Raw genomic sequence first — 22,014 nt, 5'->3', positions numbered from 1 at the left:
CTAAAACACTATAAACATAAAAATAAGCAAGAAAAGAAAATCAAGGCAAACTAGTATGAAAACAAAGAATTGGGGTAAAGAGAATGAAGTAAGGAAAATGGAGGGACACAGCAGACACCCAGTCAGTAAAGCAGTATTTATGACTATTTAAGAAGGGCTACTACCAAGCACAGTCAATGGCACACAGTAGAAGTACAATAACTATTATATTATGAGTGAACATATGGTAAAAATTACAAAATGGAAGCGATTCCATTCTGGGAATTCATTTGCTGGGGGAGAGACTTGCCCTGAGTCAATGTCCTCACTCTCAGCCAACTTCCTTCCACTTTTCGTTGCGTGAGTTTCCCAATCTACTAAATGGGAGTAAAAGCCCCATTTCCAAGGTGTGGATAAAATCGAGATAACCAGCGAAAAGGATTCAAAGCTCACACAAATGCAACCACCTGAGCACCCACCGCTGGCGTGTTTCATAAACAATCTCGGATTTAATAAGCAGAAGAAATTTTCAAAAATCTCCCACAACCTGCTCATCTTCCCCATCTAAGTAAAGCTAACCATTTCAATATTCTGGGAGTCATTCTTGCTCTTCCTCCTCATCCAACCTATCATCCAGCCCTAACCATTCTAACACTCAAATATCATTCGCTGTACTGTCACCACTCTAGTCTAAGCTACAAATTCTCTCTCACATAAATTACTAACCTTGCTCCACCACACGAGCTTTTGCAATTCCTGAAAAGTGTTATGCTCCCTCTTGACAAACTCCTATTCACCCTTTGGGTTTCATTCTAGTTTTCACTCACTCCTCTTTCATTACACACTCACACCCCTCTGAAGTGATTATGTATTTGTGCAATTTATTTCACGACACAAACGAATAAAATCACAGACGGCTATAAATCCAACTAAACTGAGAGCACCACGAAGGTAGGCACTGTTAATCTGTCTGGCTCTTCTCAGGAAAACCGGGCCTGCCACACAGCTTGGGCCCAAATACCTGAATGACTCCAGCTGAGGTGGAGACATAAAGTAGCCAAGAACAACTCCAAAGTCAAAAAGACAGCTGCCCACGTTCCTTCAACATTCTCTCCACCTTCACTCTCCACAGCTCAAATCAAACCATTCAAGGTATCAGATACCTCATGTCTTCAACCTCAGGCAGCCCCTGCTTTCTCCCCTTCCCCATAAAGTTCCAGGTTCAAAGAGAACCCCTCTTAGCCCTGGACCGGGAAGGAACGTGCTTCTCTTGCTCGTGCGGGTGTCGGGGTGCTGGACTACCCTGGAGAAATTTCCTAATCCTGACACTCTGGCCGAGCGTCTGAACACTAGTCCGCGGAGCCGTGACGCACGCAGGCCCAAGTGCTTCGTCAGCTGTGAAGTAGCAAAGAGTGAGGCACTTCTTTGAGACTTCTCAGACGCAATTCAAAACGCGCGTCCCAGCTAGAAAGTAAAAATGCGTCGCAGACCCTCAGAAGTCCATTCCATTCAAGAAGGTGGGAGAGAAAATAACAACCCACGCGCCTTGCCCTTTAAAAAACACCCCCGGTTTAGGCAGCCAGGACTAGAGTAAATTCTCGCGAGATTCACCTACTTCCGCCCGCTTCCTTGCTCTTTGCTCTCCGAACCGGAAGGAAGGAGGTATTTCCCCGCCCCCGGCTTCTACCTCACAAGGCAGCGCGGCCCCAGATGAGACCAATCGGCGGGTTCATTGTAGGCCACGGCCCAAACAGCCAATGGAAAGTCGCGGCGCGCGCAGAGCTCCCCCTCTTCCTCGCTGGCCCCCTCCCTTCCGCCCGCCGACTACCACTCAGCCCCTGGCGGAGGAAGTGATGTCACAGGCCCCATGTGAGCGGATTGCAACACATGCAGCTGCCTGGAGAGAGGGAGCCGGTGTCCTACGTCAGAGCCGCCGCCGCGGAGCCGCCGCCGGGGAGGAGCAGCCGCTGCCGCCCAGGACTGGGCCCTTAGGTAAGCCAGGGAGAGGGAAAGGCCAGCTACCACTGCGGCGGGCGGCGCGGGGCGGGAAGAGGAGGGACTCTCGGGGGTGGCAAGGAAGGGGGCCGCTCTGCCCCAGCGACGGCGCTAACTCTGTGGTCTTGGTGTCTCCGGGCCCCGCCGGGCCGCTCTAGGGAGGAGGAGGCGAGAAGATGGCGGACGACCCCAGTGCTGCCGACAGGAACGTGGAGATCTGGAAGATCAAAAAGCTCATCAAGAGCTTGGAGGCGGCCCGCGGGTGAGCGCCGCGTCTGGGCCCCCCCATGCCCTCTCGGTTCCGGGACCCCTCAGGATGGCCGCCCCCGCGCCGCATGGCCGGATGAGGAGAACCAGGCACTAGCCAACTCCCGCCTTCTGGACCTCTGGGTAGTAGCTTCACCCCCAGGGGCGAGGGTCTACGCCGTTGGCCCCAGAAGGAGCAGTTCTCCCTCTTGGGGCCAGGGGGTCCTGCTCCCGGTACTCAGACCACTCGACCCTCTCGTGGTAGGGCCACTACTACTTTTGTACTTCTCTCAGGCGCTTGAATCCAGCACCTCTCTTTTTGAGCTCTAGATGCTTCCACCCAACTCGGGTGCTGTTGGGGGAAAGGGCCAGGCCTTCCTTTCCAAAGGCCCTTCCCTGATTTCCTCTTTCCCTTCCTTTACATTCTTCAGCCAAGCCTCATTAAAATGGCCTCTCCCTCCCGGGCTTCTGAGACCCGGGTGGGATTAAGTCTGGATGGGGCGGGAAGGAGAGGTAGTCAAGGACAACCTTTTTCTGACTTCCTCTGATTTCTCTGGGTTTTACAGTTCTCCCAAGATGACTTCCTCTTAGTCCTCTAATTACCCTTTAGCTTCCTGGTTTTAGCTGTTACAGGATCCACCTATAAACTGAGAATGTGTGCGCCGGAGGGGAGGTTTTGGCTGACAGCTGTATGTACAGGAGAAATCCGACTTACGGGGTTGTTGATATGAACAGGCTCCCTGTTGGCCTCTCTCTGGAACTCCTGGGGTAGAAGTGCCTAGTGTATTAATGCTTGTTGAAATTCAGAACTGGAATCGGTGGGCTTTGAGTTTTCTTTGGTAAATTTTGAGAAGCAGCTGTTAGGTGTGTCCATTGTGGGAAGGGTGAACCAGTTTAAAACTAACTTTATATGCTCTTTTAAAATTTTAAAAAAATTACTCTTTAGGGGAGAGTGTGTCAGGGGTATATCTGTTCTCTCACTTTATTACTTTATTTTGTTCTTTTCCCAGTCATAGAAACTTTATATTATGTGGCAGGGAAAAAGTTTTTGGAACATTACATATTTGTATGTCTGAGCATTCTTAGAATAGCAGAGTGGCTTGTCTGGGACCGTGTTGAAAGTTGTTTTCAGTACATGAATTGAACATTCTGGTTTCTGACCCAGGTTTGTCCTTGGTGGGCAGATTTGCAGTGATGGGATTCATCAAACTCATAGTAGTTACTGTTTTATGAAGTAAGTATGCTTAGTTCCATTGAAGCCCAAGGCTGACAGTTTTGCCATTGTGCTTTGTTCTTAATTATTAGTGACAGTTCTGTTTGGGGTGAAACTTCTGGAAGTTTGGTTCTCTTCAGTTACTGGAGTTTTTGCTCACTTTCTCTGGTACAAATTGAAGGTAGCAGCTTATTTTTCATTCCTTAGGTTTGTTTTTCTTTGTATTTAATAGAATTATTCAGACATAGTTAATACAGTCTTACCAGAACTTGAACACAGATGATTCTATGCCACGTGGTAGAATAATTATTCCTCAAGTGTGAGAATACTGTACAGGAGGGATAATATAATAGATCATGACCCATTATGATGCACCACCAGGAATTAGCCAGATTCTTTTGTTTCATTAGCATCTTCTGTTGTTTTGCTTGAATCCTTCACCTGAGTATGACTTTTCTAGATTGCTGTTGTTGCTGCTAAGTAAGTAACAGCATTCCTTTCTACTGTTTAATGGAGGGAGCTAATTCTTAAATTTCTTCCTAGCCATGTTACCTAGCCACTTGAAACTTTTAAGCTCCTCTTTGAAGCTTTTAAAGGCTTTAGTTCTTTGATTAACAAACTTAGGTAAAGTTAAAAGCATGCTAAAAATGAGGTTCTTATGCACAATTTTTCTTGCAAGTGGTAATTAAGTTTGAAGATTTATACAAGGTTAAGCTGTCCTATGAACAATGTGGTTGATAATCATGTCCTACTTTGCTTTTTTTCATGATTTGGTTATATCCTGATCCCATGAAAATTTACATTCTTGACCATTGCTAGGTATCAGTAAGGGAGTCATATGTATATTCTGTTTGACTCAGAAGTTTCTTAGTATATACCAGTTTCTTTTTGAGAATAGCAAGATTGTATGGCTGAGTTATATTAGTCAGACTCATTAGATTATCATAATGTGCAGTGAGAATTGTTTTTCCTTCTTTCCCTAATGCTGAAATAGTCATTGAGAAACATGGTGGACTTTTAATTTTAAGCACAAACTGGATGGTACAATGAATCTATTTGTGGTGATGTTTAAGGGGCAGGGGCAAGTTGTGGGTTTCAGGAGAAAACAGGTTGTGTTCAAGCATGGTTATTAGTACCAGATAGTGAAACAGTGGTAGATTAGTAGAATTGTTCTGGAAATGAAGATTTCTTCTCCACCCTGCCCCCCATCAATTCTGGACATGAGAATCAGAGATTGGTTTGTTTTTTTAACACTGGCTCTTCAGGTATGCTGGGATAAGAGTAATCTTGAAACTGAGATAGCCAATATGTGATTATCTTGATATATGATCCCAAGGTAATGTAGCTTTAAAGGAAAACCACCTGCAAAATAGACTCACTGATTAAGTAAATCTGAACAGAGTGAAGTTTCCAAGCACATTAGTTTATTAAGCACTTAGCATATTATAGACACTGTATTAAGCAATACATTATTTCATTTAATCTTCACAAGAGGTATTGTCTTTTTGTCATACTTTCTGAATTAAAAGCAGTGTTATACATATAATTTGAATTTATGTTGGATGGAACATAACATATTTAGCATTTGTATAAGCTTGGTGAAATGTTGGTTTCTGTGTATGGTATTAAAAAAAAAACACCAGCTAATGCTTTTCGTATACATAGGTCCCACTTAAAATTAATTGTAGTTCTTCCTGGTTTATGATTGCTCTTGGTGTATTCGCCATAGTTGGCTTAAATGAGGACAGATGTGTACGTAAGCCAAAACTCGACCTAGAGCCATGTGGATGGAAACCATGATTGTAGATTTCAGTAAGGAACTAAATCAGGTGAAGATATGTAGAAGAAAGGTAAGTGGCAAATTTAGGTTGTTTAATGTTTCTGAGCCTGCAAGAGGTAGCCCCAGAAATAGTATTGGAAGCTTTGTAGTTTTCAGGTAATAAAATCATAACTAGAGCCTGCTATATCAAGGACAGTGGTGAATATAACCAAGGAATGGACAAGGTGAATCTGGGCTAAATTATGTCTGTGAGTATTAGAATTTTTTTTTTCCCCTTCACTCATCTTCCTCAGGGAATCATATATTTCATATATAATCAGGTCTCAGTCAGATAACCCATGTTTAAAGATCAGGGCAGTTTCTAAGCTTCATTTGAGTCTTCGGTGGTTTGGGGACATTTTTAAAGCTTTTGTTAAAAATAACTTGTAGATACCTTGAAGGAAATAAATTGCCTGACTATATGACTGTCTTTCTTGCCCCCAGATATATATATGGGCAGGGGAAGGGGTGGGGACACAGGATGCACAGCAGGATGGGACAATTTTTCTCCTCTGAGAAGTTCTGATACTAGATGTGTGGGGTTTTTTCCCCCACACCAAGCAGTTCTTCAAGTCTCACTGGACACCAACAAGGTATTCCTACAGTTGGATTCAATTCTGACACTACCCAGAGTTACTATCGGATCCCACAAGGCTGTCCCACAAGACTGCCCACACATATGATGCCAAAGCAAGCCTAGGCCTTGGGGTTTCCTGTGACTTCTTGGGTTCAATGATATGTTAGAAGGGTCCAAAAAACGCAGGGAAACTATTTATGTTAACTGATTTATTACAAAGGATGTTATGAAGGATATAAATGAATAGCCAGATGAAGTGGTAGATGGGGCAAGGTCTGTAAGGGTCCAAGTGCAGAAGCTTCTGTCCTTGTGAAACTGGAGTATGCCACCTGAGTTTACCAACCCAGAAGTTCATTAAATCTTGTTCAGGAATTTTATATAGATTACTCTGCAACTACCCCTTCCCGTAGGTCTGGGAATGGAGCTGGAAGTTCAGCCCTCAAAAAACTTGGTCTTTCTGGTGACTGGTCCATCCTAATTGTGCTTAGGGGCCCCACCCTAGTCATTTCATTGGCATAAACTCAGGTATGCTCCTTGGGGACTCCTTATGAATAATAACAAAAACACTCCCCATCTCAGGAAATTCTAAGGTTTTTAAGAGCTTTCTAAAAGCCAGGGACAGACCAAAATCTCCAGAAAATTCCTCATATTATATTGAATTAAAAGTTAGTATTTTTATGAGATCAATGAATGGGTTTTTTAAATAGAATATAGATAGGTTGTTTATATGATTTGAATAAATTAAAGTGTAAAATGTGTTTGGGTTCCTTCCCTAAGTGGAAGTTGTTGATTAGTAGAACATTGACCTAAAGGATTCTTGGAATGGTCTCAAAGCAATGAATTTCAGGTGGTTTTGTTTTTTAGTTCTCCACATCCTAGTTACAGGTGGCTGTAACAAGAATGATACTTTGTAGTTTTTCATAGTGATAACAGGATATTCAGGCTCTTAAAGATGGTGGTTTTCATCCTCTTCTGGCTTTCCCTGCCTTTCCTGTGTCTGTTACACAGGTAAAAGACCCCACTAGAGAAAAGTCTAGAATTAGAATATTTTTAATTTCCTGGGAAGAGATGAGTGTAGAACACAAACTACAGTGACTTCCCACAAAGTGGTCAAAATACAGATGCCACCATGTCTGGGCCTGTTGAGGAGGTAAGGGGAAGAGGGGCAGATAAGAGTGTGTTGATAGGGTGTGGTGGTGTTCCTCAGTCTACTCCAAGGGTATTAGGCTGTCGGCCTCGACTCAGAACCAGCCCTAACAGCCGCTGTATTCTGGCATGGTGTTCTGTGCACTGTGAACCTAATGGACAATTACTCTCTTTGAATTTCAACTCCTGACAGACTTCTTATTGTAATGGCAGATACATTGATCCTTCCAGGAAAGGAAGGTTTGCTCTGGACACATTCCTAGGTAAGCAAGAGTACATAATTAGAATACCATTTAAGCCAGAATGCAGTGTAGGTCTCCAGTGTCCTCCCTACCTGCCTGCCCCCCTTTTAGCAAAGGGCCCTTTTTTTGAGTTTGGTTGTGGGAAAACTTAAAATGTGGGTTTTGCAGCAGGGTTAAATGGCTTCAGGCCCTATTTAAAGAGTCAGGAAAAATTTGCCTTTTTTCCCTAGGCCTACTGCTGGAACCAACCATCTATCTCTGAACTTGGGCAGCGGAAATTTTTTGAGTCCACCCTGTTCTCCAGGGATCTCAGAATAGAACCTTCTTCTAGGATACATTCTATAGGAGTGTCTGCAGCAGGCTGCTCTTTTAGTGAGGAAGAGAAAGGATTTAGAGGGGGTTCAAGATGCTTCCCACCAGGTTGGAAATTACAAGGTTGTTCTGTGGGCAGCTGTCCTCAGAGAGCATGATGAATGAAGTTCCCTTTCATAACAGCTTCCTCTTAATACTGCCTATTAGGTAGTAATGAAAGTCCCCCCCCCCCCCCCCCCCCCCCCCCGCCCCTTCCTGAACAGGTATCTTTTTCTTTGACTCTAAGTGAATCAAGATAAAGTGTGGTTGCTCTTTTTCTCACCTCTTCCAAAACATAATTGAGTTTGATTAAGAGCCATAATTTCATTGTTTTTCTTGTGGATACAAGGATAAAAACAGACTTGATTCTTTCACATTGATAGATTGGTCAAGCTTTCTGTGCTGTAATCCAGTGCTGTTTCTCTTTTATCTACTGAATTTGTATGTAATACCCATCCTATAAGTATTTGCATGTTCACTTTGTCCTTATTTTAACCCTTGAAGTTGTTTTTTCATTTTATCCTTTAAGGTTTCCTTTAGAAGAATGATCCTAGTCAAAATAGAAGATTGTCCTTTTCTTGATGTCTGTGGCCTTCTAACTTTGTTCCCCAATTTCACATCTAAGTATGTAAAAAATGAAGCCCACAGATGCATTTTTACTATTAACTAGTCAGCTTACAAGCTCCACCAAACGTCTGCTGTAGGTTGGATATTTATACATTTAGGGAAGCATTGTGCAACCCCATGAGAAAATAGTCTGACACACAACCTTGGAGTGATGATATGAACCATTTCCGGTCTCAGAATAACGGTACATGTTGATGGGGGTGTAGTGTAAGTAGATTATTTGGGTCTTAAATGAGTTATTAGACATGGTCAAAAATGGAGAGATTGTTTAACTACTTGGGCAGATTTCCTAAACAAGGCAGGTGAATGTTGTCAGAGAATGTTACTTTGGGCATTGTTTGATACAGTGTCTTTGATACACTGATGTAGTGGAGCTGTAATTGATCTGCAACTTTGCAGTGGTCATTGACATTCATTCTTGATTAAAAGCCAGTTAGCCTAAAATTAGACTGAAAAGCTTTGTGTTGGTTGATAGTTGGTGAGCTGTCAGGGTATTGAAATAGTGCAGAGTATTTGCATATATGTGCCTCACTGGTAAAGTTGGCTTAACAAAGTGTGACGGTCCCAACACTAGTTTGCAAGTAGTGAAGATGTACTGATCCCCAAACATTAATTTCTGAATACCTCTGGATATTTTTAGCTTTTTACTGAAGAAAAAAAAAGTTTTCCTTCTTTCTGGCCATCCCATTCTCTGGCCTCTTCTGGCTTTTATGACTCAACTTAAAGCAAGAAGGATCCTCAGGAAAGACAGGGTTAGAAGTTCATGGACAAGAAAGACTGAGTTTTAATCAAGCAATGAAAGTAGTTTCCTGAAGATGGGTTGAAGAGCATATATTTTGACTCCTTACAACAGGTCTATGAAAAAAGCTATTACTGCCATTTCATGGATGAAAAAATTTTGCAGTGCTGAGAGATTTATTAGCTTTGCTAATATAACAGTCTTAACAAGGGGCAATGCTAGATTCTGTCCCCACTTTACTGATTCCAGAGCCTCTGGTCCTAACTATTATACCACACTACCTTGCTCTTTGATTTTGCTGAATAGAAACATCTCCTCTTCTCTTCTGAAAGGAGGATTCTTGTCCAAGGAGATTTTCAATTTACTAGAGAGAGCAGATGTGCAGAGACTCTAGAGCAAAGATAAAGGGAACAGGCATACTGTTTGCAAATCTACCCTAGGAAGAACTTGGGTACTGAACATGTTCTTAATGAGCATCATTGGTGAGGGAAATAACTTACTTCTAAATCCTTGCCTAGAAGCTTATGTGTGTATTAGAGAGAAGATTAACAGGAAGGCTATGGGTTTTGTTTTATTTGAAAAGTACTTGCATAGTGGCCAAGAAAGATAAGAAGTGGACTTCCTCGCCCTGTGTAGAACCTTGATGGTTAGTTGGTCCCTAATGTTGGTTGTGATTGCTATCTCCTGGCTTCTCACTGATGTGGGAATGCTAGAGAAATTTTCCAGCTTCTGCTGCTCCCTAGTGGAATATTCCACTGTGTCGATTTGTTTGTTTTTAGTTTCCCTTTTATGACAAAGTAAATTCCTGTAATTGTAGAAAAAAATACTGCACCAGATAAATACAGTTTTGTTTTAGAGTACAGTAGTAATCTTAATGCTTTTGAGGATAAAACACTAAAATGAGCCTTTTGTAAACTTTACTTTCTGCAAAATATTGGGACATTTTGAGTTACTGTGTCTTCTAGGTTAGAGGCTGCTTTAATGTCTTGGTGTGTTAATATCTTGGTCCTTGTCCATCTGGTAATGGCATCTGACCCTGAGGTCAGTAGCACAAAACCAGTTTCCAGTAACTCTGTCTAGCCACTTGGAACAGTAACAGAATCCTCTCAGTATTCTGTAAACTCTCTATAGAAAGCAGCCCCACCCACCTCCTACCTGCATCATAGGTAATATTTGGGAGCAGGTTTGAGGTGCGGTTGAACCAGTTTAAAGGTGGCAAAAGAAGATACTGAAAGTGTCATTTTTGTTAGGGTAAAAGACTGACGGTTTGAGCATTTTAGTGAAGCTAAAGCAGAGGTGATTAGTCATTTCCAGGCACATGTTAGTTTTTCTCCAAAGATTGGCAAACTCTTAATTGATATTTTATTTAATAGTTTAGAATAAAATCCTTGGTGTCTGCTTAGAAAGAGACTGTATAAAGAAGACCCTGCTTCTTACGTTAGCAATTAACCATTTATTCATTCTCAAATGTTTAAGTGTGCACTCAGTGCTGAAATGAATTCTGCCATCAAGAAGTGTTATTTCACAGTTATTTGGTAGAAATGACTCCTGGTGGCTCAGATGGTAAAGAATCTGCCCACAATGCTGGAGATCCAGGTTCGATCCCTAGGTGGGGAAGATCCCCTGGTTAAGGGAATGGCTACCCACTCCAGTATTCATGCCTGGAGAATTCTGTGGACAGTGGAGCCTGGCGGGATACAGTCCATGGGGTCACAAAAGAGTTGGATACGACTGAGCGACTAACACACTTTCTTTGGGTGAAAAACAGGTCAAATCTTTGACGTGACTGATAACCAGATAGGAGTAGAGAGGAATTTCTATATTTCTCCCTTGTGATGAATTCCAAAACAGCTTATAGTGTTCTGACCATATTATTTGAACTGAGTTTTGGCTTGGTTCTTTTGTTCTGTTGGAAGATTTGGCGGGTCCTGTAACCCAGTAAAGGTGATTATCACCTACCACAAAGTTAACTATTATATCTCTCTCTTTACGCTTACTCAGATTCAAATGCTTACTCAGATTCAAATAAGTCTATAGCATCACTTAACAGTGTTGCTACTCTCCCCTGCCCTCCAACTGTGCTGTGCCCTTAATTCTTTCTGGGTTCTCTTAAGGACAGGGGGGTGGGGCGAAAGAAGCTATCAGGTTCCATCTAGTTACCATTTATCGATCTATCTGCTATCCATGCTAGGCACTTGATATATATTCTTTTATAGAATCCTCCTGACTTTGTGAAGTAAGGAGAAACAGACTCTTAATTTGTCCAGGTTGTGGCAGTAGGATAATCATAAACCTGTGCTCATAACCACCATCCTATTATGTTCCCATATTAAACCCACGTAAAAATTGCTTTAGTTTCAGAGTTTAAAGTTTTGTGCATTTGGTTAAAGAAGAAAAATGGAAAACCCATAGTGAATAAAATAACAGAAGTTGTAGAAATTGGAGACGAACGAACTGATATTCAGCTGGGATCCCTACCATGTAGTTGGCTAGTGAATCCCAGAAATGCTGTGTCTGAAATTTAAGTTGAGCTTTGTGAGCTTGAAAAGGGGATAGGGGAAACCTTGACCATCCGTATCCTAGGCTTATCTTGGTCAAACATTGAGATGATAGCTTCCTGGGGAGTATATACTCTTAAATCCCAACTAGAAAGGATAGTAGGCAGTCTCTAAAATGCTCCTTGCCCTAATCTGAAAGTAGGAGTGATAAGATGGATGGCAGTGACTTGAGGAGAGTGTTCTGGCTGGGAAAAGTTGGACACATCTGAGCCATCACGATTCATTGTAGTTATGTTATTGCTAGGATACATGACAGCAGCTTACCTGCAGGAGATGAGCTCTGAGTTTCTTTTAAGTAGGGGTGAGATCATGCAATCTCCTTGACTTCAGCTGGCTGAGAGGTCCTTCTTAAAAGCATAGAAAAGAAGCCAAACACAGTGATTCTTAACCCTAGTTATGCATTAAAGTCTGATTCTATTTAAATCAATCCATTTGAAATTGAGACTCTCTCAACCATAATCACTACCAGCCTCACTCCTCCTATTCAAGAGCTATTGAATCAGAACATAAAGGAAGACGAGATCTTTTTGTATCTAAGCATTTTTGTTTTGCCTTTTCAGAAAGCTCTTCAAGGGTTCTGGGCTCTCATGCAAATTGGCCAGTGGATAAGCTTGTGGGTGCCACATCTCCTTTCTAAAGTGTTCTTGCTACTGCTGCTGCTAAGTCACTTCAGTTGTGTCCAACTCTGTGCAATCCCATAGACAGCAGCCCACCAGGCTCCGCCGTCCCTGGAATTTTCCAGGCAAGAACACTGGAGTGGGTCGCCATTTCCTTCTCCAGTGCGTGAAAGTGAAAAGTGAAAGTGAAGTCACTCAGTTGTGTCCGACTCTTAGCGACCCCATGGACTGCAGCCCACCAGGCTCCCTCCGTCCATGGGATTTTCCAGGCAAGAGTACTGGAGTGGGGTGCCACTGCCTTCTCCAAAGTGTTCTTAAATGATAAGCACTGGTAAGATCTTTACAAGTCAAAGACTACTGAGATTTTCGTTTTGTCATTCTTATGACTAACTGCATGAGCAGGCTTCCTGAATCCAAAGGCTGGAACACTGCTAAACTGTAAAGCTACATACACTCCATAATACAACCTTTGCTCTGATTACCTTGAGTTTTCTTCTTTGGAGTCGTTACAGTCCTGGTAATCTGCACCTTAATGTTTCCCTGTAGTGTTTTAAGGGCCATGAAACCCAACAGTCACCTTTAGAATGCAGGAAGAGAAGCTGTCAGCTGTCTCTTTAAATTCTCTTGCTTTTCCTAAGTTGTGTCTAGTTTGTTCAACTGTCCGTATTTAGTCTGTTTACAACTACTCCTTCTGTCTCCCAGCTGTTTTATTTCTCAGTAGTTAGTCCTCTGAGTGGAAGCACTGCTGACCTCTTCTTTGAAAAGGGAGTGTGCCCCTAAAATGATGACAGCAAGGAAGGGGTCTGAGAGCAGAGGCCCCTAGACACCTTACACAGCACATTGTATGCTGTGTCTTTTTTACAGCCTGCCTGTGAATCATTGCTGTGTGCCTCATAATCCACTGACTTGAATGAGAAGAGCCTTCTGATTTGGGGAAAAGGACATGGTGACAAAGCAGAGGCATGGATGAAAACTATTAAAATTAAAAGGTGTAGTTTGCTTACACTGCCAGCAACTCCTTAGTGAGAGCTTTATTTCTCATTCTCCCCTGAGGGCTCTTTGCTCTACTTCAAATGAAATACTCAGCTTTCTTGGTTTTATTTTGGTGTTTACACAAACTGGTCTAGCAACTTTGATTGGCTTGCCTGAGGGGCGGGTGAGGGGTAAAGAAGTGTTTATTTTGTTTGGAAACTTTTCCTGGAAAAACTGTTTTTAATTTTTAAAAACCAGAAGCTTCCCTTTTTTTTTTAAGTTGTATTCTTTTGGCTGTTCTGTGAGGCATGTGGGATCTTAGTTCCCCAAACAGGGGTTGAACCTGTGCCACCTGCAGTGGAAACTAAGAGTCTTAACCACTTGGACAGCCATAAAATTCCTGGAAAAGCTTTTAATTTGCTGTTATCAAACCCAGCATACAAATCATGAAGGCTTTAAACTTGTAAAGTAGAGGCCATCTATGTAAATAATCCTTGTATCCTCATCCCCAGTGGTGTCAGATGAATTCAGAAACTTAAGGTTTCCCCCGGACTGGGTAGAATGTGAACTTGAAGTCGCTCAGTCGTGTCCGACTCTTTGTGACCCCATGGACTGTAGCCTACCAGGCTTCTCCGCCCGTGGGATTTTCCAGGCAAGAATACTGGAGTGGGTTGCCATTTCCTTCTCCAGGAGATCTTCCTGACCCAGGGATTGAACCCAGGTCTCCCGCATTATAGGCAGACGTTTTACCGTCTGAGCCACCAGGGAAGTCCTCAAGACTGGTTAGAGAGAGGCACAAAGGGAAACTAGTGAAAGTCACTCAGTCATGTGTGACACTCTGTGACCACATGGACTGTAACCCACCAGGCTCCTCTGTTCATAGGATTCTCCAGGCAAGAATACTGGAGTAGCCATTCCCTTCAGGGGATTTTCCTGACCTAGGGATCCAACCTGAGTCTCCCGCGTTGCAGGCACATTCTTTACTGTCTGAGCCACCAGGGAAGCCCACTTTTTCTTTAACATTAGTCAGAATTCAAAATGAGTAAGAAGCCAAGACTAACTGTTAAGTAGCTTCATATTTAACAACTTAGTAGAAATCTACCAGTTTTTTAAGTGGAATTCCATAACAAGATTATGTTCTTAGGTATCTCTACTACTATACTCCTTTCTAGGATGTTAAATGGATGTGAGTTTAAGGTTGCCCAACTCTGGTGCTATACAGGAAAGTTGCTTAATGGATGCTTATCTTCTTAACCTGTCCACAGTGAAAAGTAAATAGCTGCTTATCTTAAGGTCATTGCTTTGTCCTCCACTTGATTATCCTGCTTTAGGGACTGCCTTTAGGCATTTCAGCCCCTCAGTTAATTTATCCCAGCATTCTGTTTAGCCTCAAACTTTACCTCCTTTGGGTTTGTTGCCTGTTAGCTTTCTGATCTCTGAGCCTCTACCCTGCTATCCTTTTAGCCCCTTCTCATTACATTTCCTACAACTGAGCCCTTTTGAGAAGTAGCTAAACTCTTTTGGTCCCTAAAGAGTCCAAAAGCCCCAGGGTAAAGAAATTCTCTTTTGAGAATTGTTCATCTGAAAACAAATACAAGTCAGTAAAGCTCAGATTGCACCTATCTTATTCAGATTGCAACTTTTCCCTGTCTTGTATAGTTTCATATCATAAGGTGACACCTACAATTGAAACAAATTTGAAGTGAAGTTTACTTGCCTAATTTTTCCAGCCCCTCCTCGAGCAAACTCCTTTTCTCCTCTTTGGCCTCCAGAAGGAATGATCAAAAAGTGTTTAAGAAATTTAGGTCCCTAGCAGGATACATATTGGGAGTACAGCAGTTTGTTACGGTTGATTGCTAAAAGAACACCCACTGATTGTAAAGAGCGTTTTCTTTTTTGTAATAGAAGATACCAAATTGTTTCATTTGGCGATTCTTTTTCCATCTAATTCATTATCTGGAACATGGCCACTACAATTGTATATATGTCTGATTTTTTAGTTTCATGATCATTGCTTATATTTGTACAACTAAAGCTGCTTATTATGAATTTGTTTGATTCTCTGCTTTGACTAGAATATCTGCTCCCCTGTCCAAGGGGTGGCAGCAGAGCACACACCATGCTTTACCACGTATTTGTAGTTCATAATTCATAAATTTACTTGTAGTTTATTGAGGAAAGTATCACAAAGGTTGTGAACCAGCCTTCTAAGTTTTGAGTAGATAGCCCAGCAGAAACTGCTGGGTTTGAAGCCAACATTAGCTGACAGACTGAGGACAACTATCCTGACTGTGGAAGGGCTTGCTAGCCGTCTTGTCTCCTTCTAAAGAAAACTTGTCTGACTAGGGGACTTGTGAACTTTGCCACTAGGAGAAAACTATGAGGTTCTTTTCCAATGCTGGTACCAAGACGCACATTTGTGAAGATTATTTTATTCTAGGAAGATAGTTTCCAGACGCTTACAGATTTCAAACACTTATGGTTACAAAGCTAATATTAGGGGTTTTCTCTACTCTTTGATGTTGTTCACATAAGCCTATTTGACTTGACACTGTAGCTATCTTTCTAATTTCTTTTTCTTGCAGACTTACACCAGACATTAGATATATGTGAAGTTAACACACTCAGCAATTAGGAAAAAGTTTTAGGTGTTTCTGGCAGTCTATCCAGTTTATCTAAAGAAAGCCCCCACCTGTTTCATTTTGACACTAAAACTTGTAATGATTAAACTTATCATAGCCTTTAGGATCATGGTCTTGAAGAATCTCAGGAAGTAACTTTCCTATAGACTCATTAAGTATCAAGTAGAAACAGTTTGTAAAACAACAGTCACATTTCTTAACATACTTTGGCTCATGTCAGATCAGCTTTTGCCTTCAAAATATAGATTGGCTCAATTTATTTTTTATTGACATAGTTGGTTTACAATTTGATTTCTCTACAGCAAAGTTATATATATGTATATATGTTTATTTTTTTCTTTAATATTCTTTTCTGTATATAATAGCTTATATCTGTTAACTCCAACCTCCTATTCCATCCCTCCCGTACGCTCCTTGGCAGCCACAGGTCTGTTCTCTGTGAATCTGTTTCTGTCTAGTCAGTAGGTGCATTTGTGTCATATTTAAGATTCCACACTATCACATAAGGTGTGATATATGGCATTTGTCTTTCTGACTTATTCACTTAGTATGGTAATCTCTCATTGCATCCACGTTGCTGCAGATGGCATTATTTTGTTCTGTCTTGTGGGGGGTGGGGCTGAGTAGTATTCATTGTATATATGTACTTCATGTATCCTGGAGAAGGAAATGGCAATCCACTCCAGTATTATTGCCTGGAAAATCCCATGGACAGAGAAGCCTGGTAGGCTACAGTCCATGGGGTTGCAAAGAGTCGGACACAACTGAGCGACTTCACTTTCACTACATGTATATATATGTCTTCTTTATCATCTGTTGATGGGCGTTTAGGTTGTTTCCAGGTCTTGGCTATTGTGAATAATGCTGCTATGAACATAGGGGTGTGTGTATCTTTTTCAGGTAGGGTTTTGTCTGGGTATATGAAATTGAATCAATTTATAATGATAGATATTCATAAGAAAGCTGCCATTAGATTTGGTCAGGGCACATCTGGGACTTGTAATATCCCATGTATATGTTTGTTGTTCTTCTAATTCAGTTCATATTGTTTTTAATAAACTGGATATTGTTTTTTTAACATAAGATTATTATTTTTACTAATGGTAAACACAAATTAGCACCTCTCAGGAAAATCCTTTGGCTTTTCTTATAAGCTCGCAGATTAAGAAACCTTAAAGGAAATATCTTACTAAGTTCTATTTTGAGTCTTTCCTATAGCACTTTTTTTTTTTTTTTAACTTTTTGACCAGGCCAGATCTTAGTTCTGTAACCAAGAATCAAACCCATGCCCCTTGCAGTGGAAGCACTATTCACTACTCTGCAATGATCACCAGTATGATTTTAAAACATTTTCAACCCCAAAAAAACCCCCCATGTGCCCATTACCAGTCATCGCCCATTCCACCTTGGCTCCTGTCTCTGGATTGCCTATTCTGGAAATGACATATAAATGGAACCGTGCAAGTGTGGTCTTTTGTTACTGCTTTTTATTGGTATAATGTAAATAATGTACTGGCACTATTTTTTTTATTACTGAATAATTCCATTGTTTGGATATACCACATTTTGTTTATCCATTCATTAGTTGGACATGGGGTTTTTTCCTACATTTTAACTATTATGAACAGTGCCTTTGGTGAACACAGGTTTTTGTGTGTACATATAGTTTTACTTCTCTTGAGCATATACCTAGGAGTGGAATGGCTGAGTCATGGTAACTGTTTAACCTTCTGAGGAACTGCCACGTTGTTATTCATAATGGCTATATACCATCTAACATTATCACCAGCAATGCATATGGGTTCCTTATCTCTGCATCCTGCCAACACTTTTTTTTTTTGGTAACATTTTTTTAATAGTAGCAAGTCTTGAGAATGTCTAGGTTAAAAAGATATGTTGTTGGCATCAATATTGAGGTTAGAGGGCTTGGTAGCTGTTCAAAAGGGAGTTCTCATGGGATAAAGCCTTGGGGATGTATCCTCCATAAGTTAGGGTTTTGTCCTGGTTTTTAGTTGTAGAAACTTTAATTTGCTTGGGTACCCAGAGGTAATGAGACTCTGCATTTCTCTCTTTAATCAAACTCAAAAGTGATTAATACGTAAAATACATTTATTTAGAGAGAAAGGTGTGTGTGTGACAGAGATTTCCTAACTGGGATATTTTATGTGAATCCAAGACTCTTGTCTGTCAGTATCAGGATACTTGGGGTGCTGAGTTAGTGATTCTGAGTTATCGTGGTGAGCCTGCAGTTTTGAAGGAGGGGTCCAGGATATTAAACTGGTATTTCATCTAGACTTGTTGCACCATCTTATTATTGCATCTTCCTCTGAAGAACCACCAGATTCTAAGCCTCTGCCATGGACTCAGGGTTAAATTCCAGTCTTGTCACACCTTTATCAAAGCTTCTCCTTTCATTCCTTGGTGAATGAGGCATTTCCCAAACTCCTAATTTATGCCTTCCCCCAACCCCTTTCTCCTTTGGTAACCATGTTTTTTTTCCTGAGTGTTTTGTAAATAAATTTGTGTCATATTTTAGATTCTACATTAAGTGATGGGATATGTCTTTCTCTTTCATCAAATGGAATTATCTCATTTCTTTTTATGGCTGTGCGTGTGTGTGTGTGTGTGTGTATTTAGTTTTTAAGCAACCTTAATTTGTTTAGGTCCCATTTGTTTATTGTTGCTTTCATTTCTGTTGCCTTGGGAGACAGACCTAAGAAAACATTGGTACGAGTTATCTGAAAAGGTTTTGCTTGTGTTCTCTTCTAGGAGTTTTATGGTTTCATGTCTTAAAGTCTTTAAAGCTTTTTGAGTTTATTTTTGTGTATGGTGTGAGGGTGTGTTTTCATTGATTTACATGCGATGTCCAACTTTCCCAGTACCACTTGCTGAAGAGACTGGCTTCTCTCCATTGTATAGTCTTGCCTCTTTGTTGAAGATTGATAGACCTACCATATTCTGAACACTTTTCTAGCTCTGGGTACACTTTAATTACAGAGGTATAGCCCGTACCTTCATGGTCACTTTTAGAGTGATTTATTTTTCCCATATTAGGGGCATCTCACTTTTAACTCCATTTACTAACGATAATTCTTTACTTATGTAGTACTTAAACCTCTAATGCTATTTTTCCACAGCAATGGCACAAGCATGATATCGTTGATCATTCCTCCCAAAGACCAGATTTCACGAGTGGCAAAAATGTTAGCAGATGAGTTTGGAACTGCATCTAACATTAAGTCACGAGTAAACCGCCTTTCAGTCCTGGGAGCCATTACATCTGTACAACAAAGACTCAAACTTTATAACAAAGGTAATGTGGAGCTTGATCATTTACCTCCTCTACTTGGTCTTGGTTGTATTTCCACTTATTCTGCTGTGATGCTTTTGGTCACAAGTGCTTTCTTTACCCAGCCATGAGCTGTGTTCCTTCGGTCTTTTTTTTTCCCTAAGTTATTTTTTGAAAGTTAAGTAGTATGTGCTATACTTAAAATAATAAATCCTTTTGAAAACATCCCAAGTTTCAAAATTAGGAAGAGAAATCTGCCTGAGAAATTTACAGATATTTGTACTTCATGTAAATTATGATTTAAAGGGGCAAGAACAATGGGCTGTGGGAACATTTCCTATTAATTGAGGAAAATTAGGTGTGTATTTAAGTGGAGAAATTGTTTGTTCTTTGCAGTACCTCCAAACGGCCTGGTTGTTTACTGTGGTACAATTGTAACGGAAGAAGGAAAGGAAAAGAAAGTCAACATTGACTTTGAACCTTTCAAACCAATTAATACGTCATTGTATTTGTGTGACAACAAATTCCATACAGAGGTAAGAAGTTAAAACAGAATGTTTTCGTTACCCTAAAAGAAATCCACCATAGCTCTTAGCAGTCACTCCCAGGCCTTCCTCTGTCCCTTCCGCCATACCCCAAGATCTCTCAGCTATAGGCTACCCTTAATCTGTTTTTCTGTGCCTTTTGTGGCTTGTTTCTTTTACTTAGCGTGTTTTCAAGGTTCATCCATTTTGTGGTATGTATTATCCATCATTCTTTTTTTATTACCAAATACTATTTTCCATATTTTATCTATTCATGGATATGCCACATTTCACTTAATAACATCATTTGGTGAAACTGTCATTTCCACTGTTTGGCTGTTATGAATAATACTGCTTTGAACATACGTGTACAAGGTTTTGTACGTCCATATGTTTTCACTGGGGGGCCAGGTATACAAGCTAGAAGTGGAATTTCTGGGTCATATAGTAATTATGTTTAACCAGTTCAACGATTGACAGGCTGTTTTCCAAATAACTGTTCTATATTATAAGGCTGGCTCTTAAAAAAAGATACATTATTATGACAATGAATGACATGAATATTCAGTATATTTGAGGAAAGTGCTAAGCTGGGTTTGAAGAACTAATTAGAAGCAAAGAAATAAATGACTACCTGATCTCTAGGTCTCCCTATGTATCCATGATACTTGAATATATTTCTTGCATTCTTAGTTTCAGCTCACAAATTATAAAAATCTTCAGTAGTCAGGACCATAAGAGCTTTTTTCCCCCATCCATTAAAAAGAAAAAAACAACTTTTGAGTGACAGAACTGTCATAATATGATGAACATTAAGGGTAGAAAGGAAACCTCATTAGAGTGACCTAAATCAGTCAATAGTAGAACAATCAGGAATTCACAACTGGCTTCTAGTTCAGTCTCTTGCCTTTCATCGACATAGGGGGAAACCTCTATAGTGGAATTAGAACTGACATTTGTCGACACAGTTTACAATGGATGATTCTGCTAACTTGACGGGAAGTTCAATTCCAGTCAGATCTTGAGCGATTGCATAGATGGTGGAGATTTTTCTCTTGGCTGTCACAGCCTCCTTCTGGCAAAAGTTTCATTGGGGAGGCAGTTTGCCACCCTCTTCCAATTAACTGTATCTGCTTTGATAAAAGCAGATTTTTAGTCTTCTTGATTTAAATAGTACATGATACTCATGTTATCTAGTTTTACTTTACTTACCTAAGTTAGCTTCACTGGTTTTTCTAAACCTTAACTCTTTTTCCAGGATACCATTTCATCTTAACTAGCTTTGTTTGTTTTGGCTCTAACTGTTATAAACTACATACACAGGTGGCATACTGAACAACACAACTGAAGTTGTGTTTAATCAGGATATTTATATATTCTTATTATGAGGGATAAGTCTATCCCCTGATGAGAACCTAAATTAATCAAGTTATATAACAGAGGTAATTGGGATAAGGCAAAATTTTTTTTAAACAAGTTATTTATTTAAATTCTGGCCCCACTCTGTGGCATGTGGGATCTTAGTTCCCTGACCAGGAATCAAACGTGTACCTCCCTGCATTGGAAGACAGAGTCTTAAAGGCAAATTTTTTAATATGTGCAATATTTATGTCTTAATGCTAATTATCAAGTATGCTTTGGTTAAAGAGTGATTCTTAGTCTTAATCTGCTTTCCAGGCAGTTCATGAAGAGCTGTTTTCTTCCTCAGTTAAATGGTATGGGTAATAATTTCTTAGCTTTATAGAGGCTGCCACCTAGTAATTAGTCATCTACCATGTCTACAGGCGCCAACTCTTGCCCATCTATATGGGTCCCAGATCTATTTAAAGATCTGCTCTTTCAGGAGGCAGAAATACAATGATACAATACTAACCCAGAAGGATTTTCTCTCATAAAAATTCAGTATTATGTATAATACCTTTAAAATTGAATTTTAGATATTGATGTCATTAATGTTACTCAAGACATAATTAAACATTTCAAAACTAGATCTTTTTATAGATGGTTTCTGGGTTTTGTCCTCAGTGAGTACTCCTATTCTAGAATTGATTTGCAAAAGATTCTTATTAGCCATAGTGAATACTGCTTATTAATGCTGGGGTTATTAATGGTAACAGCAAGTCAACTTTTGGAGGTTAGACTTTGAATATTATGTTCCCTAGACCACCAGCAGTCTAAAAACAACCTAGGAAGAATTTGATCCCTATAACTCTGTTAGTTTTGGGTTCCTGTGCCTAGGTCAGCTTTGTAAAAAGGCTTCACGTTGATATTGTTGGTTTTCTCCTGCATCAGGTTCAGATTTGTCTGTGAGTTACATATTTATAGCTGAAGCCTTTAAATTACTCCGTGAAATGGTTTTTCTGTAGTACTCCATACCGTTCTGAGTGAGTGGAAAGGGCTTGTATATGACCTTTTGGAATTTTGTCTTAATTTTGCAAAGCCTTGAGATTTATGGTGTGGTACCTGTGTTTGCTTTGC

The 22,014-nt window shown here is 40.5% G+C and overlaps 1 protein-coding gene across 1 annotated transcript in view; it reads left to right on the top strand.

Moving 5' to 3' along the window:
* The first annotated feature begins 1,848 nt into the window (after window positions 1–1,848).
* The window catches only part of ETF1 (eukaryotic translation termination factor 1), a 24,982-nt gene continuing 4,816 nt past the window's right edge, over window positions 1,849–22,014 (top strand). The window contains exons 1-4 of the mRNA XM_052642719.1: window positions 1,849–1,971; window positions 2,133–2,236; window positions 18,861–19,036; window positions 19,409–19,548. Coding sequence (XP_052498679.1) covers window positions 2,151–2,236; window positions 18,861–19,036; window positions 19,409–19,548 — 402 coding nt within the window. The 5' untranslated portion in view covers window positions 1,849–1,971; window positions 2,133–2,150. The remainder of the gene's footprint in view (window positions 1,972–2,132; window positions 2,237–18,860; window positions 19,037–19,408; window positions 19,549–22,014) is intronic.

The sequence above is a fragment of the Budorcas taxicolor genome, chromosome 7 (genome assembly GCF_023091745.1).
Source record: "Budorcas taxicolor isolate Tak-1 chromosome 7, Takin1.1, whole genome shotgun sequence".
Classification (NCBI taxonomy): domain Eukaryota; kingdom Metazoa; phylum Chordata; class Mammalia; order Artiodactyla; family Bovidae; genus Budorcas; species Budorcas taxicolor.
This window is presented reverse-complemented; position numbering and strand designations above follow the sequence as displayed.